Source organism: Sorex fumeus, unplaced genomic scaffold, assembly GCF_029834395.1.
Source record: "Sorex fumeus unplaced genomic scaffold, SorFum_2.1 ptg000098l, whole genome shotgun sequence".
NCBI lineage: Eukaryota > Metazoa > Chordata > Mammalia > Eulipotyphla > Soricidae > Sorex > Sorex fumeus.
The window spans coordinates 85,892,936-85,911,765 of NW_026606155.1; the positions used below are offsets into that span (position 1 = coordinate 85,892,936).

Genomic DNA, 18,830 nt, shown 5'->3' on the forward strand with positions numbered 1-18,830 from the left:
GAATTTTTTTTTTTTTAGTGTAAATTGTAGAGACAGCAATTTCTCAGTAAGTTTCAGTGTTTTATCATGACTTCTTTAAGTGTATATTCTCGCAAGTTAACATTTTACTCACTAATGAACCCATGTCAGTGCCGTAATAAAGGGCTAATTCTGTACAATGGTAAAATGGAAGTTAAAAGGGGAAAAAATGGAATTGTTTTTGAATCTGGCCACATGATTCAAAATTCACATGGTGCTTAGGAGCTACTCTGAGTTCTTTGCTTGGGGGTCTCTCCTGGAAGTGCTCTGGGGACCATGTGCCAGGAGTACCTCAGGCTTTCTGCATTCAAAATATATACTCCAGTCTTTTGAGCCCTAAGGCATATTTCTGTTTCTAGCCCTAAAACATATTTTCACTCAGTTTACTATGTAAAGAAATCCCTCTAATTCGGTGTTGAGATTCTTTTAAAATGCAAATTGAAAAATGCAAATGACTTTGTAATCTTAAGTTTTTGTGAAGTTTAGTACTTTTGTGTATTCTGTATTGAACATGCTTCAGCTTGTTTTTACGAGATTATAGTATTTACAGTGAATTGGTAGACACGGATATCAGTAATTTTAGCTAGCTAGAAGGAAATAAACCTTAAAAAGATAATTAGAATTCAGAGAAACATAAGATGATGCAAAGTCTTAGAATTTGTGTGTTTGTGGATATTACAGTGGGTAGTGTGCTTGTCTTGCACGTGAGTGACCTGGGTTCAATTCTTGGCATTCCACATGTCCTCTGAGCCCCACCAGGAGTGATCACTGACAGAGCCAGGAGTAAATCCTGAGCATAGCCAAGTGTGGCACAGAAACCAGAAAAAAAAACCCAAAGAATTTAGGTTCTGGAAATATAACTTAGTTTTAGCACACTTTCCTATGTGAGGCCCTGAGTTTGATCCCTGGTACTGCACGGGGGATTTAAAAAAAAAAGTTTCAGAATATCATAATTCTTTAATTTCTGTTAATTATTCACCTGATTAAGAGTTTTTGTCTTGTTATTTTTAGGCTGGGAAGGCCATTGTGACTATGTGGTGACTATAGTTATCTGACTACTGAGTTTCCTACTGGAATCATGGAGGAGAAACAGCAGATTATATTGGCTAATCAAGATGGTGGGACAGTGGCTGGAGCCACACCCACCTTCTTTGTCATCCTAAAACCGCCAGGAAATGGCAAAACTGATCAAGGAATTTTGGTTACTAATCGGGATGCTTGTGCTTTGGCTAGCAGTGTGTCATCAGCAGGAAAATCTAAAGGGAAAATATGCCTACCAGCTGATTGTACGGTGGGAGGAATCACTGTCACCTTGGATAACAATAGTATGTGGAATGAGTTCTATCATCGAAGCACAGAGATGATTCTGACCAAGCAGGGAAGACGAATGTTTCCCTACTGTCGTTACTGGATAACAGGCTTAGATTCAAATATGAAGTATATCCTTGTCATGGATATATCTCCTGTGGATAATCATCGTTATAAGTGGAATGGTCGCTGGTGGGAACCCAGTGGGAAAGCTGAGCCCCATGTTTTGGGGAGGGTTTTTATTCATCCAGAATCACCTTCCACAGGTCATTATTGGATGCATCAACCAGTATCTTTCTATAAACTCAAGCTTACCAACAATACACTGGACCAGGAAGGGCACATCATCTTACATTCTATGCATCGCTACCTGCCAAGGCTTCATTTGGTGCCTGCAGAGAAGGCTACTGAAGTGATACAGTTAAATGGTCCTGGTGTGCACACTTTTACTTTCCCACAGACTGAATTTTTTGCGGTAACAGCTTATCAGAATATTCAGATTACTCAGCTGAAAATAGATTACAATCCATTTGCTAAGGGCTTCCGGGATGATGGGCTAAATAGTAAGCCCCAGAGAGATGGAAAACAAAAGAACAGCTCTGACCAAGAAGGGAATAGTGTTCCCAGTTCTCCTGGTCAACGTGTCCGTCTTATAGAAGGTGAAGGATCAGAGATACAGCTAAATGATTTGGATCCTTCATCCACGGGTCTTGAAACAGCAGGCAAGGGTTTGGAAAAGCCTTCCTTTAATAGTAAACAAGACTTCCTTGATTTCATGGATGTTGATTCAGCACATGAAGCTCCTCAAATGAAGCAAGAGGTTTCTGAAAGGTATGTAATACTTTTCGTAATTAAAAAAATTTTGGGGTTTTAGCATATTGGTTGTATGGATTATTGACTTTTTTCACTATACACTAATAAATATATAATATTATAAAATATCACCCACATTCTGTGAAGGGACAGTTTTTTTTTTTTCCCCTTTTTGGGTCATACCCAGCGATGCTCAGGGGTTACTCCTGGTTCTGCACTCAGGAATTACTCCTGGTGGTGCTGGGGGGACCATCTGGGAAGTGGGGATTCAACCCATTTTGGCTGCATGCAAGGCAAACGCCCTGCCTGCTGTACAGCGACAGTTCATTTTTTTGTAATGAATATCACATAGTTTCAGAGTCTAGAATTGTAGGCAAATTAGATGATATCGCAGAATAGGAGTTTTTGTTTACTTAGATTAGAATTTGATTAATTTACGTATGACTTACTCGGTAAACACATAGATAGGTAATTTTTGATTAATTGGGAATCAGAAAAGGATGACTCCAAATTATGACAAACAAAACTTAGTAAGAGATTTGTTAGTTTTATTTGGTTATGTCTAATACTTCAGGATTTACTTGCCCTGTGGGCATCCTAACTCATAAATTGATTAGGAAAGTAAAGTGAAGGTTAATAAATATTAAAATAGATGACTATATAACTATATAACATATATAACTATATAGATGACTATATTACTATATAACATTTTATTAAAATTATCAGATATTGTTTAGAGGTTGTTTAGGTTCATAGCAAAATTGAAAAGGTAAAAATTTCTTGTATACCCATTCCTCAAGTATGCATGCATAGCCTCCCTGAATTGTAAATACCTCTGCTAGACTTGTATAGCTGTTAACAGTTGATGAACTTAGTTTGATGCATGATAATCAACCAGAGTCAAAGTTTACTTGTGGTGGTGTACATTCAGGTGGTTTGAACAAATACATTCTACATAGCCGCCAGTACAGTTTCATGCACAGTTATTTTCATTAATCCCAAGAATTCTGTGCTCTACCTATTAATCCTCCTCTTATTCCCAACCTCTGGCAGCCACTGATATTTTTATGGTTTCTTTATCTTTCCCTTATTTTGAGTGTCAAGTAGTTGTAATCATATATATCCTTTTTATTTTTTATATTGCTTTGATGTGGTAGTATACATTTGAACTCCTTATGCATGTTCAAGGCTTACAAAAATGTCTTAAGAAAACACTTAAGGAGAGGGGAGGTGTCACGGAGAGATAATGCAGTGAGGATCTGAGGATGCACAGTGTTGCTTGCAGGGCTTCTGCGGTCACATTTGGTAGTGGGAGACCATGTAATGCTCGGGATTAAATCAGAGTCAGCCACATACAAGTCATGCACCCTGTACTCTGACCTTTTTTTTTCAATTTTGGGGGTTTGGTTTTGATTTTTGGGTCACACCAGCAAGGATCGTGTTTAATGGAACTGGGATTGTATGTAGTACCAGAGATTGATCTCTGGTCAGTTGTGTGCAAGGCAAGTACCTTATCTCTCTTGCCTTCATTTTTGTATCTGAACCTTCTTCCAACTTTGCTATAATTGCTATTAGTCCCAGAATTTTTTTTTTTGGTAGAGTCTTGGGTTTTCTGCATAAACTGTAATTTGCAGACAGTTTTCTTCCTCCCCCATCTGTATTCCTTCTATTTCCTTTGGTTGTCCTACTACATGTCCAAAGACTTGGTTTAGTGCTGAAAAGAATGGTGACAGGATATCCTTATTTTGTACCTAATATTGGTGGGAAAGCTTCTAATTTCTCATCCAGTATGATGGAAAAAAATCTTTAGTAGATTTTTAAAAATAGTTTAGGTGTTCTAAATTTTATTGAGAAAGTGCCTGCCATAGAGGCAGACTTGGTGGGAGGTGATGGAAGGGAAACTGGGGATTCTGTTGCTGGGAAATGTACACTGGTGGAGGGTTGGGTGTTGGAACACTATAACTGAAACCTAATCATGAACAACTTTGTAAGGGTCTGTCTCACAGTGATACAATTAAAAAAATACTAAAAAAGAATAAAAAATAAATTGCAATGTGAAAGTTACCTTCTGAGAATTACTATGAATTAGTGTTGGATTTTACTGCTTTTTTTTCCTTTTAACATTGCAAATCTTTATTTTTTATTTCTTTTTTAATGTAGGAGTACTGCTATTTATTCAGCCACTGATTAGCAGATTGAATTGAGCATGAACTTCACTTCCAATTGCTTTTTAAAAGCTCTGCTAGAACTATGATTTTTCTTTTAAGTCTGTAGATTAGGTGAATTATATCAATCTGTTTTCAGATATTAAGCCAGTCTTGCACATGTGTGATAAATCTCACTTGGTTATGATAATTTAATTATTATAATTTGCTGAGAATTTTTGTCTCTGTTTTTTTTTTTCTCTCTCTGTTTTGGTTTTTATATGACACTCAAGTGCTCAGGCTTAGCTTACTCCTGGCTCTGCCCTCAGGGATCACTCCTCACTCGGGGACCATGTGGGGTGCGGGGGATTGAACCCAGCTTGGCTGCTTGCAAGGCAAGTGTCCTACTTGCTATACTATTATTCTGGCCCCCATTATCTTAGTGTTTTAGATTGTTTTGGTCTTTTAAGGTCTTCATAGCAGTCTTTGCTGTGTTGTTTGTTGACTAGAATGCCTATTATCCTTGAGTATTTTTTCTCTTTTTCTCCTCTCTCCCCCCCCCCCCCCTTTTGGCTTTTTTTGGGGGGGTAGTCACACCCAGCGATGCTCTGGGGTTACTCCTGACTCTGCACTTAGGAGTTACTCCTGGTTATGCTTGGGGGACCATATGGAATGCTGGGCATCAAACCTCAGTTGACCACGTGGAAGGCAAACACCCTACCTACTGTACTATCACTCTGGCCTCCATTGTTGAGTATTTTATGTATGTTATAATGGTTCAGTTTTCTTCTGCATGTGTATATCTAGTTTCTTCATCCTTTATTGAAAGAATTAGCCTTTGTGTGTTTAATGGTTTTGGTACTTAAAAAAAAGAGTTGATACATACTGTGAGGGTTTTCTTTCTGGGCTCTAATCTGTTGATCTGTATGTCCATCCTTATGCTAGTAATACAATATGTTGATTATATCCTTGTAAGTTTTGAATTCTATTTATATTAATGTAGGAGTACTGCTATTTATTCAGCCATTGATTAAAATTTTATTTATATTTTTTTAGTAAAGCAAAGTAGTTTTTATTGAACAAAGCATGCTTAGAAAGATGTGCAAGGAAAGAAAGGGTATATATGTGTTCAAGACAAAAAATAGGCTTCATTGAGTGGAAATAGGCAAGCAAAGAAAGGGAGACAAATGTTCAGGGGAGAACATGGGTTTGAGGAATATGCCCTACGTTTTGAATTCTAAAGAGTGAATCTACAACTGTTCCCCCTGCCCCCCAATTGTTTTGACTTGTTAGATTTCTTGAAATTCCATTTAAATTTTACTTCTTTAAAAAATCTATTTAAATTTTAGTATCAGTTTTTCTTCTGAAAAGACACCATGGCATTTTGATAAGAATTACACTGAATCTCTTAAGTATCTCTTTTGGATAGTGTTGTTAAAGTATGTTTTCTAATCCATGGACATGAAATGTTTTTTCATGTATTTAGGTCTTTAGATTTTTTTCTTTTAGTAAAGTTGAGTAGTTTTCAGTGGTAAGTCTTTTATCTCCTTGGGGTCAGAGTGTACAGTGAGTAGGGTGTTTGACTTGTACATGGTTGACCTGCTTTTGATCTCAGGCACCCCATATGGTCTACAGCTCTTCCAGGAATGATCCCTGAGCACAGAGTAAGCCTCAAGTATGGCTGGCTGAGCATGACCCAGACCAGAAACCCCCCAAAAAGTGTTCTATCTCATTGTTTTATTTTTGCGGGTTGGGGGGTTGAGTCACTCCCCTCAATGCTCAGGGGTTAGTCCTGGCTCTGCACTCAGGAATTACTCCTGGCGGTGCTTAGGGGACCATATGGGATGCAGATGATCTAACTCAGGACAAACAAACGCCTTACCCACTGTACTATCGCTCCAGACTCTTATTGTTGTTTCTTACTATTTTTTGCCCTTCGCTAGGGACCCCAGACTATGGGGCAGTGAGGATTATCTCATAGCCCTGGTATAGACGCCTGCATAGTATACCAACTATGTATATCTGATATACCATAGTGTATCACGTTCTCTGCTGCAGCTTTCCCATGGTGTTTACTCAGTGAGTCATCTTGCTCTTTCTTGCTGGGTTCTCTAACTAAATGCAGAGCTGTTAGTATGGCCTCTGCGCTTGCCCGTGTTATCCAGGTTTGAATTCACAACTTTATGCCTGCAGGTTAAACACTTTAAGCCAAAGAATCATATTTACTGCTTGTTTCTTATCTTTGCTCGAGTGGGCCCAGTAACGTCTTCATTGGAGACTTTGTTGTTACTGTGTCTGGCATATCGAATACTCTCGGTAGCTTGCCCGGCTCTCCGAGAGGGGTGGAGGAATCAAACTCGGGTCGGCCATGTTGGCCGCATGCAAGGCAAACACCCTACCCGCTGTGCTATCGCTCCAGCCCCCACGATAGCACAGCGGGTAGGGCGTTCGCCTTACAAGCGGCCAACATGGCCGACCCGAGTTCGATTCCTCCGCCCCTCTCGGAGAGCCCGGCAAGCTACCGAGAGTATTCGATATGCCAGACACAGTTTCTTATCTTTAATGTGTTTAATATGGTCTTTCTTGAGTCTTCCCAGTGGTTCTGGGGACCACCATTGTTATACCAAATAATGCTCCGGAGGTTATCTGGTGGAGGGGCTTGAACCTCTGGTGTCCTGTTCATACTAGACATGTGCTCTGGCCCTTTGAGCTATTTCCCCTGCCCTATTTTTTCTGACTATATCTGGTGTATTTCTTAGATTGTTGCAATGGGGTTTCTTTTAGCTTTTCCCTATTTGTCAAATTTTTAATTTTCAGAAGATACTGTTCAATGTTTATTTCTTCAGAGACTACACAGTCTTAAAATTTATGTCAAAGATAAAATTATATGTCAAAGTAGTACTATTCTAACTCCAGTTGGTTTCCTGCAGTTCAGTTCTGACATTTAACAGTTCAGAGTTAGTGTCAGGCTTCTTTTTTTTTATTTTTTTGTATGTAGGAGTACTGCTATTTATTCAGCCACTGATTAGCTGATTGAATTGGGCATGAACTCCACCTTACTTTTTTTTTCATTTTTTATAATTTTATTTATTGAATCACTGTGAGAGCAGTTACAAAGCTTACGGGTCTAAGTCTCCGTCATACAATGAAACACCTGTACCTTCACCAGTGCCCATTCTCTACCCTCAACAACCCCAGTATATCCCCATGCCACACCCTCCCTCTACCTGTGGGGCAGATGATTTCCACATTACTCTCTCTCTCTATTTTGATTACATTCAATGTTTTGACACCAGACCCACCATTATTATTTGAGATTTTACCCCAACACTCAGATCTGCTGAAAAAGCAACCGTAGACCATTTGTTTTCTGTTGCTGGTTATGAATAACATATGATGTCATGTGGCTGCATTAGTGGCCACGCGATTTTGAAATTCCAAAATTTTAACACTTAAATCTGGAGGAATTTCTGCCAAAACCTGCTGGGTTCAGAGGTTTGCTCCTGAGTCTCTTGGATCATGGCCGTTAAGCAGCTTGATCAGGAGCCAGAGAGGCTGTTTGTGGGTGATGACTTGGGGTCTCGTTGGGGTGGGGAGGACAGGCCTGGCTTCACCCCCATCCCGTGAGGCCCAACATGTCTCGTCACTGCAGGCCCAAACCTGACTGTCCAGTGGCTCTGGAGGATGGTGGCCACCGGGCTGCCAGGGGGAACAGGCCAAGGCACAAAACTTATTCCCACCTGGGTTGGCCCAGCACCGGTAACCTACTGCAGGGAACGGATGCATTTCTGCCAAAAGCCGCTGGGTTTCCAGATTTGTTTCTGAGTCTCTGGGATCATGGCCATTCAACCAGGAAGCAGTTCAGTCAGGAACCAGAGATGCCACGCCTCCAATTATATAGTTGGGCCTGAGGTGGTTTGTGGGCGTGTTTCCCACATACCTAACTTTTGGCTGTTTACTTTCTTGGTAAACTTTGCCCCAAGTTTTTGGGGTCTGGCCAAAGGCACAGCAGCAATTTTGGGGTATCTGGAAGTCTGAAGGCGCCATGAGGCTGCTGATGCACTCGCCTCACAGGTACAGATTGACCTGCTGGCGGCACCATAACCCCAGTGTCGGACTTCTGAGTTCAGTGATGGCATAGACCTCTCAGCATCACCGCTTCATTTGGCCATAATTGGAGTCACGAGGCTACAGGAATTGGCTGCAAATTGGCTTCTAACCAAATTGGCTATGAATTCACAGGTCCTTTTGTCCTCTCAGTTCACTAATCCACTAGAGTAACTTACAGAATTTAGGAAGTCACTATGGTTAATACAGTTTGTTATTAAAGAATATATCCAAATGAGGAGACATACAGGTAGAGTGCAGAACTTCTTTTGGAGCATCCTTGCTTGCCCATTTGCACTTAGTGGTTTTCTGGTACTGTGTTGAAGCCAAATTCTAAGAGTGGTCGTTCATGTTCACTCTTAAGTATTGTTGTATACTATAATGTCTGTAGGACTTTCAAAATCTTATTTATTTTTGCTTTTTTTGAGTCATACTCAGCAATGCTCAGGGGTTCCTCCTGGCTCTGCACTCAGGAATTACTCCTGGCGGTGCTCTGGGGACCATATGGGATGCTGGGGATCAAACCTGAGTCGGCCGTGTGCAAGGCAAATGCCCTACCTGCTGTACTATTGCTCTGGCCCCTAACCTTACTTTTCGAGGTGGGGCACACTTGCAGTGCCTCAGCGCTTAACATTCCTGATTCTGTACAGAGTGAAAATTATTCCTGGTGAAGCTCAGGAGGAACCATATGTGGTGCTGGAGATTGAAACGGGGTTGACTGTGTGCAAGGCAAGAGCCCTATCTGCAATACTGTGTTTTCGGCCCTTTTGTAATCTTTATTTTTTGGCCATACCTGGCAGTGCCTGGGTTACTACTGGCACTGCTCAGGGAACCATGGGGTGCAGATGATCAAACCTAGGTGAGCTATGTCCAAGGCAAACCCCCTACTAGCAGTACTGTGGCTTCAGTCCCTGTAGCTGTCTCTACCACTTGAGGAAGTATAACTTAGGTTTAATTTTTCTAAAGTTGTTAACAGTGTGTGTTGAGGGATTAGAGATGGTTAGTATAAAGGTTAAGGCAGTTGCCTAGTATATGGCTGCAGCCTTGACACTGGATTGAATTCTGGCATCGCTTATTGTACTCTGAGCACTGTTGGGTGTGGTCTCTGAAAACTGACGGATATGGCCTTGCTCCCACTCCCAACCAAAAAGTGTTGAATTTTATCGAATTATCCTACATTCATTGAGATGGGGTATAATTTTCTTCCTTTGTTGTTGAGTTGGGGAGTGAGGAGATGGCGTCTGTAAATACTCTATCTGCCTTGTATTCCTTGAGTAAGTAATACACGGTCACAGTAAAATAATTATTGATTGTCACATTAAATTTGCTGATATTTTGTTGAAAATATTTGTATGTAAAGTTTGATTTTGTGCCACGCCTGGTGATGTTCTAGGGCTACTATTGGCTCTGGTATTTTGTTTGTTTGACTTTGGGGCCACATGTCGTTGTGTTCATAAATCACTCTGGGAATGCTGGGATTGAGCCCTTGTTGGTTATATGCAAGGCAAACAAGTGTCTTACCTGCTGTCTTACCTCTTTAGCCCTATTATTGGCTCTGTACTGAGGGTTGCTCCTGGCCATGCTCCTGGGGTTAACTGTGTGGTGCTGTGGATTGAACTGGGCCTCCCCCATGGGAAATAAACATTTAGCTCCACTTTGTTTTCTTTGTCTGGTTTTTGGGGCCTCACCTGGTGTGCTCAGAGCTTACTCCTGACTCCCTAGCTCATACTCAGGAAGTAGTCCTGGCCATGTTCAGTATGGGGTACTGGGGATTGAACCTGGATCAGGTGCATGCAACGTAGGTGCACTCTTTCCTACCCCTCAGCCCACTTTCATACTTAAATTTATAGAGGACATTGATTCATAGCTTTATTTCAGATAGTTTGGTTTTAGTATTATGTGTTCTCTGTAGAACAAGTTGTAAAGTGACCATTCTCTGTTTGTTCAAACTTTTTTTTAGAAACAGACTTACTGGGGTGATCTCCACCCATGTTTGGAGAAGCCCGTGTTCTCTCCTGATTGCATTACACTTTCTCTCTCTCTGTCTCTGTCTCTCTCTCTCTCTCTCTCTCTCTCTCTCTCACTCTCACACACACACACACACACACACACACACACACACACACACAAGCTCCCTCACTTGTTCATGCTCTCTTTCCTTTTGAGCGTTATGGTTTGCAGTACAGGTACTGAAAGGTTATCTTGTATATCCCTTTACTTTCAGCACTCAGTTCTTGTCCAGAGTGATCATTTCCAGCTATCAATGTCATAGTGGTCCCTCCTTTATCCAAACTGCTTCTGCCCCCTCGCCCCCCTCATGGCAAGCTTCCAAGTGGATCCATCCTCCTGGCCCTTGTTTCTATTGTCCTTGGGTATTACTCTCATACTATGTTTTTTTTTTTTATCCCACAAATGAGTGCAACAATTCTATGCCTGTTCCTCTCTTTATGACTCATTTCACTCAGCACGAAACTCTCCATGACCATCCATTTATAAGTGCATTTCATGGCTTCATTTTTCCTGGTAGTATTATAATTATAATACTGCCTAGTATTCCATTGTGTAGATGTGCCATAGTTTCCTTTATCCAGTTGTCTGTTCATGTGCACTTGGGTTATTTCCAGATTCTTGCTATTGTGAATAGTGCTGCATTGAATATAGAAAGTGCAGATGGGATTTCTGCTGTGTGTTTTTGGGCCCACAGGGTATATTCTCAGAAGTGGTTATTGCTGGGTCAAATGGAAGCTCAATTTCTAGTTTTTTGAGGAATGTTTATATTTCCCGAAAAGGCTGGACCAGTTGGCGTTCCCACCCCACCAACAGTGAATGAGAGTGCCTTTCTCTTTGCATCCACATCAGCATGATTATTCTTGTTCTTTTTGATGTGTTTCTCATTATTTTTTTGATTTGGAAATACAGTCTGTGATCTGTAAGAAAGAGACTTACCGGAACTGGAACTGTAGTACAGCCAGTAGGGTACTAGCCTTGCATGTGGCCAACCCGATGGCATTCCTTATGGTCCCCTGAGCACAGGCAGGATTAATTCCTGAGTCTGGAATAACCTCTGAGCATCCCAGGTGTTGGGAAGGGGGGCTGAGAAGGCGGGGGCGGGGTGACAGATCACAGACCATGTGATTTCCTTAGGGAAGCCATAGAGTTTTCTTTGTAAGTTTCAATTTTTTAAAAAAATATTTTTGTTCATTTATTTACTTATTTATTTATAAATAAATAAGTTTATATTTATTTATAAATTATAAATAACGGGTCCTGGGGCTGAGATCTCCAAGCCTACTCGGATCGGGGCTGAGCATCCTCTACCCAGATCCAAATTCCAGTAGGCGGGGGTCACACCCACCAACTGGCCCCCTGGCACCTTGTAATCCCATCAACTGCCAAGACTCAGAGACTATAAAACCCAGCTCCTGGAAGAGAACAGCGCAGAGTCTCCTGCCCCCATGCCTGGCTGTCCTCACCAGGGCCCCTTGGAGGGGAGTGGGTTGAGTTTTCCTCCCCGCCCCGACCAAGGCTCCGGCAGCCGAAGACCTCCAGAACCAGCCACCACCATGCTGAGACCACTCTCTGCACACATGAAGGTACCAGCAGAGGAACAAAGGCACACGGGTCCCGGGGCTGAGATCTCCAAGCCTACTCGGATCGGGGCTGAGCATCCTCCACCCAGATCCAAATTCCAGTAGGTGGGGGTCACACCCACCAACTGGCCCCCTGGCGCTGTGTAACCCATCAACGGCCAAGACCCAGAGACTGTAAAACCCAGCTCCCAGAAGACATCTTATTATCTCATTCCTACTTTGGACAAACTGGCAGGCTACCGAATGTAACCTGCCCACACGGCAGAGTCTGGCAAACTCCCCGTGGAGTACCCAATATGCCAAATACCAGTAACAATGATGGGTCTCATTCTCCTAACTCTGAAAGAGCCTTGAATTTGGCACTTCTTAAAAAATCTCAGGGCTAGGACGAAGGAGATGTTACCGGGGCCTGCTCGAGGCAATCGACGAATAACAGGATGGTCATGATCGTGATTTATTTATATTTTTTGGGTCACACTCGGCATTGCACAGGGCTTACTCTTTGCTCATGCACTCAGGAATTACTCCTGGTGATGCTTGGGAGGACCATATGGGATGCTGGGAATCGAACCCTGGTAGGCCGCGTGCAAGGCAAACACCCTACCCACTGTGCTATCGCTCCAGCCCCATAAGTTTCAATTTTTGTTTTTTATTTCTTTCCCTTTTTTTGTTGGCGGGGCAGGGGGTGGGGGGGTGCACGTGTCACACACAGCAGTACTGAGGGCTGACTCCTGGCTCTGCTCTCAGAGATCACTCTTGACAATGCTTAGGGGACTGTATGTGGTACCAGAGATGAAACCCATGTCAGTTGCCTACAAAGCTAGTATCTTACTCCCTGTATTATTGCTTCTGCCTGGTTAAGTTTTTAAATGGTGGTGATGGGGGAAAAAAGACTTTTGTGATGTGAAAATTATGTAAAAGTTAAATTTCCATGTTTATTTTTGGAATAGCAGTTTTTGTTATCTGTGACTGCTTTTTATGTTATGTGACAGAGGAGTGGCTGCAGTAGAGACTCAGGATCACAAAGTAATTTTTACTATTTAGCCAGTTACGGAAAGTGTACAAACTCCTGACTAAGCTAATAGATTTTACATCTTTCTTTAATGGACTAAAAGCCTGTCTGTTTATTTGACTTTTGGACCACACTCATTGGTGCTCAGGGCTTCTGACTCTGTGTTCATTGGTCATTTCTGCAGTGCTGGGGTACCATATGTGGTACTGGAGATGGAGCCAAGAGCATCTGCATACAGCCCTCTGCTATTTCTTCAAGGGCCTATTTAGATTTTTTAAAAGATCTTTACGTATTTGAAGATAATAAAATTCTCTCAGAGCACTGTTTTAGGTAAATTCTATGAATTTTGATACAGTGTTGATTTCTATTGTCAGAAACATGTGACACGTAGCCTTTGCAATATTTATCATTAGTTTGCTTTATTGTCTAGCATATGTTCTCTTGACTACAGTTTTGTGTACTCTTGAATATATTATACAGTTCTGTAAGATAAGTTTTATGGATAACTTACTCAGTGTTTTTGTTATTAATATTATTAATGAAGTTGGTTTTTTTCTGATTTTTTTCTTAATTTTTGTAGTTTCTTTGTACTTTTGATGTACCTTTGTCATTATATTAATTTTTTAAAATTTATTTTATTTTTTGGGGTCATGCCCAGCGATGCTCAGGGGTTACTCCTGGCTCTACACCCAGGATTCACTCCTGGCCAAGCTCAGGCGACCATATGGGATGCTGGGAATCAACCCGGGTTGGTCGCGTGCAAGACAAATGCCCTACTGTCTGTGTTATCGTTCCAGCCCCAATATCATATTGTTTTGATTGCAGTAGTTTGGTATGTAGTAAGCACATTTTGAAATTGGGAAGGGTGAGTCCTCAGAACTTGAATACTGTTCAAACCAAGATTGTACAAACCAAGATTGTTTAGGTTGTTTTGGGGGTATGTTGAGTTGTCATGTGAATTGTAAGATCAGCATATTCATTTCCATAGAAATTCTATGTGAGATTTTAAGAAGGAAATTTGTCTTGAATCCATAGGTTATTTTCAGGAAAAATATTGCGGTTTTACTGATGTTGTATTTTAGTGCGTATACATTGATGTTTTTCTTTTTATTTAAGGATTTTTTTTTTTTTGTTTAGGAGTTTAGAGGTTTTCTTTGTATAAATCTTATATTTTGGTTCATTAATTTTTATTCTTGATACTCATTGAATTAATTTCTTGTATTTTGGCATTTTTAACTTGTAGGAATATAACTTTTGTGTTTGTATTAATCTTGGGTCCTAATTGGTCTTGGACTAGACTCATTTATTAGTTTCAATTGTTAAATACTACTGATATCAAAACGAAAAATTTTGAAAGAATGAATTCTACTTCTTTGTCTTCAGTTGGGAATCTCTTATTTTTTGCTAGATAAGCCTGGTTGGAAAATTACCTAGTAACAACATTGTGAATATACAGGAAGGTAAAAACCAAATCACTGAATTGTGTATTTTAAAATTGTCAGAATCTTAGGCTTTGTGTTAGATAAATTGTATCTCAATTAAAAATAAAAATTACCCTCTAAATGTCCAGGGAGAATCACTGTTTAAAAAAATCAACTATGTTTAGTGTAACATAATAACCTGGGAGGGCTGGAGCTATAGTACAGCGGGTAGGGCCTGTTTGCCTTGCATGCAGTCAACATGGCCGACCCAAGTTCGATTCCTCTGCCCCCCTTCGAGAACCCGGCAAGCTACCGGGAGTATCTCGCCCGCACGGCAAAGCCTGGCAAGCTACCCGTGATGTATTCGATATGCCAAACACAATAACAACCAAGTCTCACAATGGAGACATTACTGGGCCCGCTCGAGAAACTATGAACAACGGGAGGACAGTGACAGTGAATAACCTGGGGTGACCCTGGTGACCCCTAGAACCACAGAACCTGAGTAACATGACATCAGTGGGCCTGTTCATTAAAAAATATTAGTTCTAATTTGTGGGAGTCCCTTGATCCCCAAGTGCTATAGAGAGACACTCCATAGGAAAAGAAAAAGTAGCTAATTGTTTTAAGGATTCTTCTTTTTTGTTTTGTTTTCTTTTCTTTTGGGGGGGCCATACCTGGCAAAAATAAAGGCTTATTCCCTGGCTCTGCACTCAGGCATCACTCCTGGTGAGGCTTGGGGAACTGTATGGGTTGTTGGAGATTGAATCTGGATTGGCCATGTGCAAGGCAAATGCCCTTCCCATGTATTCTCTCTCTGCCCCCTTATGGATTCTTTTTGATATTTATTACAGTTCTTTTTTGTATTCCTTTATTGAATCACTGAAATAGGTACACAGTTGCAAAGTTGTTCATGATTGGGTTTCAGTCATACTTACTACAATTCTTGGTTGTAATGGACATTTGTTTTTATTGACAGTTAATCAATGTGTAGATTTCTAGTTTGGCTTTAGATCAGTGCCAGCTGAGCTTAAAAATTGAGTCACTGGGGCTGGAGCAATATATAGCACAGCGGGTAGGGTGTTTGCCTTGCATGCAGCCGACCCGGGTTTGACTTCCAGCATCCCGTATGGTTCCCTGAGCACCACTCGGGGTAATTTAATTCCTGAGTGGAGAGCCAGGAGTAAGCCCTGTGCCTCGCTGGGTGTGACCCGAAAAGAAAAAAAAATTGAGTCACTGGGGGCTGGAGTTATAGCACAGTGGGTTAGGTGTTTGCCCTGCACGCAGCCAACCCCGGTTTGATTCCCAGCATCCCATATGGTCCCCTGAGCACCTGAGTGCAGAGCCAGGAGTAAACCCCTGTGCATCGCCAGGTGTGACCCAAAAAAGCGGAAAAAAATATTGAGTCACTGAAAAATATTATTAGTAATCTGTTATCATTCTTTTTGGTAATGTAAGGAAGTCTTGTTAAGGTTTTTGGTTTTGGGATCACACCCATTGGTGCTTAAGGCTTACTCCTGGCCCCGTGCTCAGGGTCTACAATGATCCTGGCAGGCTCTGGGGAACATATGGGATGTCGGGGATTGAACCCAGCTTGGTGGAGTCCAAAGCAAGTGCCCTACCTGCTGTACTATGGCTCTGGCCCCCATTAATGGTTAAGTTTTAATTATTTTGTGAGAAATTGACAAATGTTAGGGTATTAAGTTAAACCTTTGGTAATCTTAGGTTACAGTCTTTTTGGGGACTAGCTCATGAAATATGTTGTATCACTTGGTTTTCAGTGCTGCCCCTTTTTAATTCTTCTTCCCTTGTCTTTCCAGTCTTGTTGCCAACAACTTTGAAGTCGGCTCCGATGCAGCCTCACCATTAGATCCAAACGGAAACGTCAATGTTGTCATTAAAGAAGAGCCTCTGGATGATTATGAATATGAATTTGGTGAGTGCCCAGAAGGAGTAACTATCAAACAGGAAGAGACAGATGAGGAAACAGATGTGTACTCAAACAGTGATGATGAACCGATACTAGAGAAGCAGCTGAAGAGGCACAATAAAGTTGATAACCTAGAAGATGACCATGTGTCTTCTAACTGGCTACCAGATAGCCCATCAGGTGTTGCTAAAACTAAAATGTTCAAATTGGAAGCTGGAAAGATGCCGGTAGTCTGTTTGGAGCCCTGTGCGGTCACCAAAAGTACAGTGAAGATTTCTGAGCTCCCTGATAACATGCTTTCCCCATCTCGGAAAGATAAATCTTCACCATTGACAGAATTTGACTATTCGCCTTCCTATGTTGAAAATGTCAATGATACTGACTACTGCTTAGACAAGGAATCAGATAATGGTCTTAGGAAACATTTATCAGATCTAAGAGCCATACAAAAACATCCTCTACTTAAAGAGTCTCCGTGGAAATACCCTGATATATCTGACAGCATTAATACAGAGAAAATACATGACAGTTCAAAGAGTTCAGCTGAGGAGTCATTTTTAGGAAAAGAGGACTTGGGCAGAAGGAGAACAACTATGCTTAAGATTTCAGCAGCCTCTAAGGCAGCATGTGCTAATCCAAGTTCCAATGTTCCTGGCAAAAGAGGAAGACCACGAAAATTGAAGCTTTCTAAGGCAGGAAGGCCACCTAAAAACATAGGAAGATCTTTAGCATCAACAAAGAATACTCCTGCTGGTCCTGGGAGTACCTTTCCAGATGTGAAGCCTGATTTGGAAGATGTAGATGGTGTTCTTTTTGTTTCTTTCGAATCTAAGGTAAGATTGTCTGTTTCAGCATTCTTTCTTCCTAAGGACAGACATTCATTGTGTAATGGTTTATGTACATGTGCGTGCATATGCACATTAGCCATTGAATCTAGGAATTCATGCATATGAGGCATATGCTTTACCTGAGCCCCTTCAAATAGTAAATCTTGAGTTGTGCGGCCGACCCAGGTTTGATTCCTCCACCCCTCTCGGAGAGCCCAGCAAGCTACCGAGAGTATTTCGCCTGCACAGCAAAGCCTGGCAAGCTACCCGTGATGTATTCGATATGCGAAAACACAGTAACAAGTGTCACAATGGAGACGTTACTGGGCCTGCTCGAGCAAATCGATGAACAGCGGGAGGACAGTGAGTTGTACATTGGCTGACAACTTGGAGTGGACTTTTTTGAATGCATGCATTTGGTATGGGAGTATGTTGGGGGAGAGGGGGCAGGGTCTGTCCAAAACAGTTGCTTTGTTTGATAAAAGGCCCTCCCGTTGATCATCGATTTGCTCGAGCGGGCCCAGTAACGTCTCCATTGGAGACTTTGTTGTTACTGTGTTTGGCATATCGAATGCGTCACAGGGAGCTTGCCAGCCTCTGCCGTGCGGGCGAGATACTCTCGGTAGCTTGCCGGGCACTCCGGGAGGGGCGGAGGAATCGAACTCGGGTCGGCCATGTTGGCTGCGTGCAAGGCAAACGCCCTACCGCTGTGCTATCGCTCCAGCTTTGTTTGATAGGCTTGAAAAATATGCCTGCTTTAATTTCAGTTTATGATTTTGCACTGATTCTCTAGAATTTTTTTTAAGATTTAGTATCTTGCTCGATTCCTCCACCCCTCTTGGAGAGCCTGGCAAGCTACCCAAGACGTATTTGATATTCCAAACACAGTAACCACAAAGTCTCATACTGGAGATTTTACTGGACCCGCTCGAGAAAATCGATGAATAACGGGAGGACAGTGACAGTGACAGTATCTTGCTGGAATTTCCATCATACTGGATAAAAAGACATAATTACATGAAAAGTATTAGATATTTTGGGACAATCCATCCCTGATTTTAATTTATTTTTTTGTCCTCCCAAGCAGGGTTCCCCAAAGTCCAGGGGCCTACCATCTGGGCCAAAGGTTCTGTATGTGGCACTGAGGAGGTGATGCTGTTCATGTTCTGTGGTGCCTGGAATACCTGGTATTGCTGGGGCTTCCACAGGCTGTACCCAGTAATGCTCTGGGGACCTTGTAAAGTCCAGAATGGAACTTGAGTTGGGTACATGGCCATATCCAGCAGTGATCAGAGCATACTCCTGGATCTATGCTCCTGATGATACTTATGGAATCATATGTTGTTCTGGGAATTGAACTCAGGTTGGGCGACTGCAAGACAGATGCCCTACTTGTTTTATTAGCGCTCTGGCCAGAGAACTGAATATTAATAGTCGTATTGATTCTGTTGTCTAGCATTTTGTTTCTTTGCCCAAAAGCTTCTGTTAGGTTTTATCTTTTTTGTTTTTGTTTGGGGCCATACCTGGCTCTGCTCAGGGGTTACTCCTGGCTCTGCATTTAGGATTTATTCCTGATGGTGCTCAGGGGACCATATGGGATGCTGGGAATTGAATCACACGGTACACCATGTGCAAGGCAAGTGCCCTACTTGCTGTA

General features: G+C 41.8%; 1 protein-coding gene across 5 annotated transcripts in view; it reads left to right on the forward strand.

Annotated features, from left to right (window-relative positions):
• Positions 1 to 1,039: 1,039 nt before the first annotated feature.
• Positions 1,040 to 18,830, forward strand: part of MGA (MAX dimerization protein MGA) — a 78,073-nt gene continuing 60,282 nt past the window's right edge. For all 5 annotated transcript variants that reach the window (XM_056134472.1, XM_056134473.1, XM_056134474.1 and 2 more), the window contains exons 1-2: positions 1,040 to 2,157; positions 16,237 to 17,179. In XM_056134472.1, coding sequence (XP_055990447.1) covers positions 1,097 to 2,157; positions 16,237 to 17,179 — 2,004 coding nt within the window. In that variant the 5' untranslated portion in view covers positions 1,040 to 1,096. The remainder of the gene's footprint in view (positions 2,158 to 16,236; positions 17,180 to 18,830) is intronic.